General features: G+C 40.8%; 1 protein-coding gene across 1 annotated transcript in view; it reads right to left on the bottom strand.

Moving 5' to 3' along the window:
• Positions 1 to 2,572: 2,572 nt before the first annotated feature.
• LOC114053726 (putative Polycomb group protein ASXL3) overlaps positions 2,573 to 9,933 on the bottom strand; it is a 205,001-nt gene continuing 197,640 nt past the window's right edge. The window contains exon 11 of the mRNA XM_027876859.1: positions 2,573 to 6,256. Within this exon, the coding sequence (XP_027732660.1) occupies positions 2,573 to 6,256 (3,684 nt within the window). The remainder of the gene's footprint in view (positions 6,257 to 9,933) is intronic.

Genomic DNA, 9,933 nt, shown 5'->3' with positions numbered 1-9,933 from the left:
AAAACCAGAATGGGCAAGAACAGGCAAAAATCAGCAAAAGCTAGCTTTGAACTTGATTGCGCTCCGATTTAGGCTACAGAATGACTAAATACACAACCATCAATAGATTCTTAAAACCTAGTCAATGAAAAATCAAAGATACAGAAGGACACTTTTCTTTATCCCCCAAAAGCCGCTTGCAAGCAATATACAAAAATGACTGAGCTGGTAAGAATGAGTTTAGTATCACATCAGTTGCATTCATATCTCACATAAAAAGTGCAAATGTTCTGTTGGTTGGAATTTCTCTCAACACTGCTTATCAGTCACTGCTACAAAATTTTTCAATCTGCTGGTATAAACAGAGCCTCATACCCACATAGTAGCCAAAGAGTTTGGAACTAGGAGACATGCACTCCTGTTTCCTAGGGAGTGTTCACACTAAGATACACTAGCATATTGTCATTCTGCTCACCTGGGGAATGAAGTTTTTTGCTCTGTATTTGTAAAAATTAAATACAATATGATGTGATACAAAACAAAAGACACCACTAAATTGAAGCTTGGCACACAAGAGGAGCTTAAGTATCTTCTGAAGTCTATCCTGATTCCTTTGGAATGGATTAAGTGCACTCCTAACTTCTTCAATGATCAGTTTTATGGGAAAGATAATAGCAAAAGTATTGAAAAGCTGAATTACTTCACAAAAGGAGGCATTTGTAGAGACAAAGTATCTTTTCATATTAGTAATTTTTGTTAATCAAAACTGACTTGTATCACATAACAAAAGGAATTTGGCAACATCATAACAATAAATATGAGGGAAAAACATTTTAAAATCTTAAGTTGCTCGTTTTAGTCCACTCTTATGACAAACTCTAAGGGAATGGCATAGCATTTTCATTATTAAGATAATCCCACATGTAAATAGCCAGGTGGTTCTACCTAGATATAAATTACCATTTCTCCTATGTTTTTGTGTTTATTTTAGTGGTCACAGCCACATCAGTGGATGAGTTCACTGCACTCCAAATTTTTTTGCTAATTTGGAGTAAAAAGGGTATGTTAAGTTTTTCTTCCTGCAATCTGCATGTGCTTTTTTATACGTGCTTTCGTGACTAGAGCCCCCAAATTACAACTGTTTTCAGATGTGATGGCAGCGAAAGCTTTTGGAAAGTAGCTCCTACACGGTCCTCAACATGCATATTGTACTAGTTAAATACTGATGGTCATTTTTCAAAGATACAGTATCCCTTTTTCAAAAAAGCACTCCTACTCCCCCGACACTAACAATGTCTGGAATTAAATTAAGAAAAAAAAATTTAAGCATGCATTATCTAGAAGTAATTTTTAAAATAAGGATTATAAATTGAGGGCGAAATATATTTATATAGATAGGAAAACATGAGAAACATTTTTTAAAAGTGTTTTCTTCTAAATTAGCCCTCTAATCTGACATTCACTTTCATCATCAATGTCACCTTGAAAGATAGTGCCTGGCCTAAGTGGAGAAGCCAGAATTCAGAAGTGTCATTGATGAAGGGCCACTATCACCTTTCCCTTCAAATTCTAATAGCTAAAGAACATATTATACTGAATAAAATGGAAAGTATTTGCCATTTTTACCCATTTATTTACCTATATGTGAAATATTTTAATCGGAGGGATTTTTTTTTCCATTTTGCTTCAAGGGTCATGCATGAAACTATGAAGAACAGAATATAGTATTTATTGGGGCCAAGAGTTGGTTACCTTGGACTTAAAATAAATCGGTGGGGCCAAGGTCACATTATTGGCTCTATGAGACCCACTTAAGGATTGAGGATGGATACTATTTTCCCCAGATGGATAAACCTGTGCAAATCTTTTAACAGGCCAAGTTATTCTACTATGTTAACAATGTTTGGGAGGGCTAAATGGGGAAATCAATAAGAATGGTTGTTTCCATTAAACTCTTACCTCTATTAATATCTTGTGTGAGGCTCAGCAAGCAAATAACTCCCTAGGCACACCTTTTAAGTCTGATCCCTTCCCCAGTTAATATGACTGGGCATAATCCATGGTAAAGGTAGGTTCAGGTAAGGAATCAGTAGGACAGCTAACTCTTGCAATTGTTAATGTAGGGTAAAATTCTAAACTATTTAAAATAACTCTCTCTCCTGACTTAATTTTCTATTGAAAGAAATCAAATTAACATGTCCTAATTATTTATCTCAGGGCATTTCAGATCAACTACCTAGGAAAACAAATACAGTACAATGTGTCCACATTGGCAGATTATTTCCAAAGCTGGGAATAACACTTCTTAATACCCTCTTTTATCATGACAACCAAGCTTACTGAAAACAAAACTAAACTAAAAACCACAGACAACATGCCACTGAGACATTTCTGATGTGATGCATCCTTTTTAACAGATATGATAAGGCAAAGGGGGTGGGAAAGGGAGGAAAGGAATCCAACTGTGAAGAATATAATATCCCCTAAAACAAAATAAATTAGAATGATAGAAAGCACTGCAATTACATTATTTCTGTTTCTGTTGTTTGGCTTCTCCACAGGGAAATGGGATACTGCACCCTGGACTTGGCTCCTATCGGACAACCAGGCAAGCTACACAGAGTTTGGAAGGGCCTATGCAGTCGTCATGGCAGAAGGCCCCACAGCCCTTGCACACAATCATGGCTTTCAGCCTGCAGGAACATTTCAACTCTAGCTCATCTGCATTGCTGTTGTCAGCAAAGTTTTGAACTGGAATCTGAGCATTCTGGGTAGAGAGGCCTGTAGTAGTGCTAGAAACACTTCCCAAAATTCCAATGGACTTTTCAATTGCAGAGGCTGCCCTTTTGAAGCTTGTGCTACCAAAGTGTATAGCTGGGTAATTTCCACAGAGCTGCTGTGGTGGCTGTGGCTGCTGGGGCTGCACCTGTATTTTCTGAGCAGCTATTTGGGTAAAAGGCTTTTGTGGCTCAGAAAGTATATAGGAAGAGAAATCTGCATTTTTTAGCCCAAAGGCTTTTAACTGTTCTTTCACTTCATTCTGGTCATAAGACACTTGCTTCATACTCAGTTCACAGCTGCTCAGACCTTCCTCAAAGGAAAGAGGTTCAGATTTTATATTGCTACATATGCTGGCTGGCTGTGGCCAACTGAGTCTTTTAGTGGTTTCCATAGTAACTGGTGGTTGTTTTTGATCAGGTGGGACTTCTGCATTAGGAAGGGAAGGCGGTATGGGAGGTGGGGGTGGTGGGGGCGGAGGGGGCGGAGGAAGGGGTGGGGGTGGTGGTGGTGGGGGATGCACCAACGATTTATTCTGGATGGCATGTACAGTACTGCCCATGTCATCACCTTCCTTAATGGGAATACTGGGTGATAACACACTGGCCAACCTTAACTGGTGAGAGGTTGCTGGAATTCCAACCTCTCCCAAGCCCTTCTGGTCCAGATGCCTGTTGAAGGCAAATGCATGGCAGCCAGCTGTGGCCTTGGAAGAGGCCTGTAACAGAGCAGCTGAAGGAATGGGGCCCCGTGCAGTCATAGGCATTTGGTAAAACTGCTGTCGGTGTGAGGTACTGGCGTCTGGGTGAAAGCTGCCATTCTTGTCAACGTGGAACAAGTTCTGCTGGAAGCTACAAGAGGGAAGCAGCCTCTTCTGCTGCTTCATCTCAGGGCTGTGAGCAATTCTGCTCTGGGCTGTGTGTTTGCTCATCCACTCTTGCTTAAAAGGCTGGCTGTGCCCCAGCTGACTCATGTTGGAGTTGATGACACACGGTGCCACTTTAACATCCGTGTCCATCAGCAGCTTTCCTGGCTCACATTTCACTTGAGCATGTTCCCCCATAGTTCTGGCCATTCTCTTTTTTGGGTGGTTTTCTCGCTTTCTAATCTGCAGTGGCACTAGAGTCCCTGCCAAGTAGCCTTTACCATCTGGATTTGGAGAGCTAGCAGGAGTTTCGACAATATTCCTCTCAGATGCTGTTTTGCACACCGAGGGAGTCTGCAGAGGCAGGGGAAGCCGGTGAATTTCTAGTTTGGCTCCCAACCGGGGCTGTGGCAGTGCTTTTTCTAAAGGCAGGTTGCCTTGTAATAACTGTGTCACGAGGGGATTATTGGCCTCTACAGATGACAGACGACAGCCTGAGTTTCCTCCACCTGGGACTCTCTTTATTGATTCTGCGGCCAATGACAGAGTCTCTTCCACGGAACTGGAGATAGATGCCTTAGAGTTTGGGGTTTGCTGTGTACTTGGGGTGGCTACCTCAGACTGGGTAGGCATTTCTGGTACGGAGAAATCTTCAGTGTCCATTCTAAAGCACTTGTCAATTTCAGGGCCTTCTGACTTCACAGGAAGAGCGATTTTTGCCATAAGATTCCTAGGGTGTAACTCTGAGACATGGGTATAGCTGGAATGTTCTGTTTTGATCGTCTTTGGGCAATTCTGCTCCAGGTACTCCTTATGTTTATTTGTAGCAGTTGAATGGCTGGCTGCAGAAGGTTCTGTACTCATCACATCGTCACTGTTCCAGCAAATCAGGTTACCCGTATTATACTGATTGCTACAGGTAGTGTCTGCTTCACTTTTGAAAGAAGTGGGGCCTTGTAACTGTTCAGCAAATCCATGACTAGGTGTAGTCACCTCATCTACTTTATCAGGAGAAGCAAGAGGTAATTCTCGGAGATGGGTGCAGGTGGAATTCAATGATTTGCCATCCTGCTTTGCTGTAGGAGTAGCAATGAAGCCCAAACCATGTTCCATGTTCTCACCTGTCACTGGTTCAGGTCTGTTGATAACAGACACTTGAGGGCATGCCACATTCTGTAAGGCTGTTTCTGCACTTTCAATGGAAATGGTAAGTGATAAGCTGGAGCTCAGTGTGGCACTGTGATCAACAATGACTTTGCAGGGAATCGATCTGTTCACTGCTGCTGGTGGATGGCCTCCAGGTGGGTGCTGAGGTTTGCCAGAGTGATCCGTTCTACTTCTGACACCTGTACTTTTTTCCAAGCTTTCAGTACCTACCTTGGTAGGGCTGTCATAAGAGCTTATTGTTAACATGTTTCCAGTAAACATAGCAATAGACGGGCATTTAGCTGAGGAGTCTGTGACCGCAACCCGATCACTGCAGCTCACAGCTGCTCTCACAGTGGTGCTCGTAGACATGCCGGCCTGCTCATCGCACCCAGGCATGGCTATCTTATCAGAAGGAAATCTGCCATTGGCTCCCACTGGGGGAACCAGGACAGAGCTGGGAGGGGTATGATTTGGCAAATTATTTCCAATGGAGGGAGATGGCACAGTGGTATATTGACCAGAGACTAAATTATTATTAGCACTGTTGCTTGCTATTGGCAACCTTTTATCATCAACAGAGTTTGGTAAGACTGAACCCTCTGTGGAGGTCGGAACAGAAGCACTATCAATACATTTTGGTACAATGGCTACGCATGTAGTATCAGCTCCCTGGATGGTTTTTAGCATACTTAAATTACAAGCAGAGCCTGCAGTATTTGTACTGTCAACAGACATTAAAAGAGAGGATTTGTCAACAGAACTTGCAAAGGGAAGTTCTTTAATTGTTCCCGACATGGCAGTGCTGCAAACAGACACAGGGACAGAACTTTTATTAAAAAGAAGGGGCATACCACTATTTTCAGAAGAGGTAGATGAAATAACTTTCTCAGACAAATGTGACATAGGTATATTTTCATCAGAACTGTGCAGAGATATGTCAGTAGCAGTTTCTGGTAGCTTGGCAGGATTAAGTGACTGCTGCAGTAAAGTGGCAGTCTCCCGGAGGGGAGCGGACTTGTTGCTCGGAGACCTGCAGTTTGGATTCACAATAATGACACCCGTTGAACCTTCCATTTTTGCATCAGGAGCAGCTGACAATTCCAGAGGAGGAGAGCCATCCTTTGAGCTGAGCTGTGGCAGCCTGGCCTCTTTATTTGTCTGCAGTAAGTGTGCCCGAGCTTGATGCTTTGCAAAGAGCTTGGCTTTTGTTTGTTCTTTGATGTGTGCTAGGGTCCTGGTCTTCCCACCTTCACCTGGACTCCCCATAGCTCCTGAGACTATGCTGGCTGCGGCCGCCATTGCAGCTGCAGCGGCAGCCTCTCTCTGAGCCCGGGCCTGTTGGGCTCTCGCCTTGATATCTGCAAGGGTCCTGGCACCTGTGTTTCTCCCTCCACTAACTGAGGTGCTAGGGGATGCTCTAGACTCTGGCTTGGAGACTGGCTGGCTCTTGATAATAAAAGGAGGCCCAATTTTTGATAACTGGATCTGAAGAAAAAAGAAAAAAAGGGGAGGGGAGGAATAGAAATATTATTTTTCCACCACAACGAATACACTTACTTAGCTATTGCATAGTGAAGGACATGCTGCACTCACATCACTTTTATTTTTAAGAGGAATAAGATATAACTAAATCCTTGTGATGGTTAGGGCTTTAGGGCATAAAGACAGGCTGATTCACCTCAGCACAAGTATGAAAATGATATAGTCATCTGCCACTATTCATCAAGCATTCTCTATCCGCTTTTAATCTGTTTAAAAACCAAAAACTGCACTCACTTGGGAAAAAAAAAAGAAGTAAGTACTCTTGTTAACACAAGAAAACAACTAGAAAAACAAACCATTTTTAAAAATGTGTTTGTGGTTGACTTAAGCTCCTCAGGGGTATTTAGTTCATAAGTAACCTTGCTTTCTAGGTATTAAGAACCAACTCTCTTTGAAGTTTGCCTATTCTTACTGTGGTTTACTTAAAACAAATAAACAAACAAAAAGACAATACACTGACCAAGAGTCAGGAGACAAGTTTTCAGCCCGAGTTCTGTCACCAATGATATTTATTGTGGGATGAGCCTTTCAACCTTCTCTTAACGTACAACAGGGATTGGATGGTGCCTTACTTAACCTCACAAGGCTTCTGTGAGGATTAAGAAAAGGAAAGTACATGCAAAGTGCTATCATATTCAGGGTACAGGGACAAGACAGAGTGTCATTCTTGGAGTTAGGAAGACCTAAGTTCAAATCCAGCCTGTAGGCTAGATTTCTTATTGGAAAAAGGGTCAAGTGGTTTCTACCTCATAGATTGGCCATACGGCTCAGTTGAGAGAATAGATGGAAAGACCTTAAGGCACTATTAGGTCTTGTGAGTGTTATTAACATCAACAACAATAATTATAAATCTATTTAATCATAGTGGATAGAGAGGCAAATTCTGGAGTCAGGAAGCCCTGGGTTCAAGTCCTTCCATGGATATATAATTGCTGTTTAATGGGAGGCGAGTCACTTCAATACTCAGTGCCCCCAAGAGCTACCTAAAACCACAAAAACAGAACATCTGCTGACCTTTACCGTGGTCAGATTTCTTCACTGAGTGTTCCCTATACCACTGAAATTATAGGTATGAAGAAAAAAAAAGGTATAAACTGAAATTACAGGGATCATGCTTTATAGCTAATAAAGAATGTGGGTCATCTAGCTTTCTCTGAAGGTAACAAGGCACCCTCTTACTAAAAAAAAATGTCCGCACACTGTTGTCCATCTTCTCTCATTATTCTAAGACTTATTCTCATATTATTCTAAGACTTAAACCACTTTAATTTCATTCTTTGATCAAGATTTGACATGAGTTAAATCTAATATCTAAAATGTTTTCCCACAGAAACTCCTATCATATTCTAGTGACAATAAAAAAGCCACTGATAACTTTCTTCTGGATAACATTTAAAATTTTCTATTTTAATCTGAACTCTATTTAATCTGAAATTTTCTATTAAAATCATGTTACCATATTCTGTAGATGCCTAGCAAATTTTGATGCAATGGTTTTGTTATTCAAAAGAGTAAACCACAGAATCAAAGGATTATAGCTTCAGAGCAGGAAGGGACCTCAGAGACCCCTCCAGTTCAACCTCCACATGATACAGATGAGAAAACTGAGATCCAGAGAGGTTAAATTACCAAGGTGGTAAAGAAATTGTAACTTAGGTCCTCTGACTCCAAATCCAGTGTGTTCATTCCACTCTACTAATAGCTGAGGCTTCTATGGAACTGCAGTTGTGGGGAATGCCTTATGCTTCCCCAATATAAGGGGAGCTTGGCTGTGAGATTTTCTCATGGGAAAGCAAGAAAGCCGTTATTGAGGACAACACATCCTCCACTAGTTTTCCCTGTTCATCTTGCTATAGGTAACATCCTAACTTAATGGGGAAAACTATCATTCATATCAATCTACTTTACTCCCCTTACTCAAGAGGCACCCCTCTCATACCCAGCAGTTCTGTGACTAGATAGAGCAGGCCCTTTGAAACTCTTCCCTTAACTTATCTAACCAGAAAAATAACTGGAAAATAAAACTCAATAAACATAAAAAAGTTGGAAGTCAAATTATAATAATTGCCCGTTTCCTCTCCTTCTGAATGGATGATTCCTCCTAGAACTTCCATTTAAGTGAGCACCCAGGCCAGCCATGTCTCTCATTCCTGTGCTCCAGATTTCCACTACCATGCCCTGTACCAGGTACCTTTGTCTCTTCCCTGCTACCCTTTTCCAGGTACCTTATATGTGTTTTCTTCCCTATGTAAGCTCCTTGAGGGCAGGGGCTGCCTGTTTTCTACTTATATTTGCATTCTTAGTGCTCTGCACAATGCCAGAGCACGCAGTAAGTGCATAATAAATATTTGTTATCTGGCACACACACAAAAAAAAGCTCAACATAGATTGTTTTATTTGCAGGTCTTGCACATATGTGGACTTGTTGCCACACTTTAGAGTACACAGTCATGAAGGAAAAAAAAAACTAACATGAAAAGTAATCTTTTTTTTTATATTTAATAAACCTTATAATAAGGCTTATTACTACATGCAATGCATCCTTCACATTTTTATATGTTTAAAGCTTCAGAAATCAAAAGCGCAAATTTTTAAATGTTCTCCACGTTACTGGAATAGAGTACAATTGATGAGGAGCTGTTTTACCAAATAGAGGGACCAACTAGTTGAGACCTGAAAAACCAACCAGAAATTGATTTCATGTGCTTTCTGCAGAAAGCATGAATGTAGCCACAGGAATATGAACAGATCATCACAACGAAGAGTGTTCATTTCATGCATTATCAACATGTGGTTTGTACTTTTACACGTGCTCAGATTTCATCATACTACAAAGACAACAAAATTAATATTTTTGCAACAGAGTATAAACTAAAGTGTCTAAAAACCAAAACATGCAAACAAGTTCTATTCCTAACATAACCAGTCCCCTACTGACTTTGGGGAAAGCATTTGTTCATTCAAACATTCAGTGAAATTTCTCATTTAGTAGACTCCATAGATGGTCTTAGATGAAAAAGCACTGAATAAATAAGAGCAAAATATAGCATACAGAATTTTGATTAAATTAAAAGCATTTTCTCCAAGATTCATCCTTTATATTAATGTATGTTCATAGAACCACAGAGCTGAAAGGGATCTTAGAGGCCACCTAATCCAACTTTTAGTCAACATGAGAACCTTCTGGATAACATCTCTGGCAAATGGTCTATCACTCTGGCAGAATGCAGTGCATGAAGTAGAAACTTAATAAATATTTAATGAGTGAGTGATCATCCAGTCTCTGGCTTATGTACTTCCAATGAGGGGAGCTCACTAATGAACAAGGCAGCCTAGCTATAACTATTCAAATTAGAATCTACCTTTTGGGCCTGCCTACTCATTTACCCTAGCTCTATTCTCTAAGGCAACACTAAATAAGCTAGTTCTTCTACAATATAAACTTTATATAAATGAAGTCTATTATCAATGTTAGATCCCTACTTCCCCAAACCCACACTCCTATTTTCCCGTGTCTCAATGATTTCTAGTGACATTTTTAAGTCTTTTCACCACCCACGTTGCCTTCTGGATTGTCAAGTCCATTCAGGCAATGCTTCTCTTAGTTTGCTTATGCAGGA

Source organism: Vombatus ursinus, unplaced genomic scaffold, assembly GCF_900497805.2.
Source record: "Vombatus ursinus unplaced genomic scaffold, bare-nosed wombat genome assembly UNPS02014812.1, whole genome shotgun sequence".
NCBI lineage: Eukaryota > Metazoa > Chordata > Mammalia > Diprotodontia > Vombatidae > Vombatus > Vombatus ursinus.
Note: the sequence above shows the minus strand (reverse complement) of the source record. Positions and strands in the feature narration are given on the sequence as shown.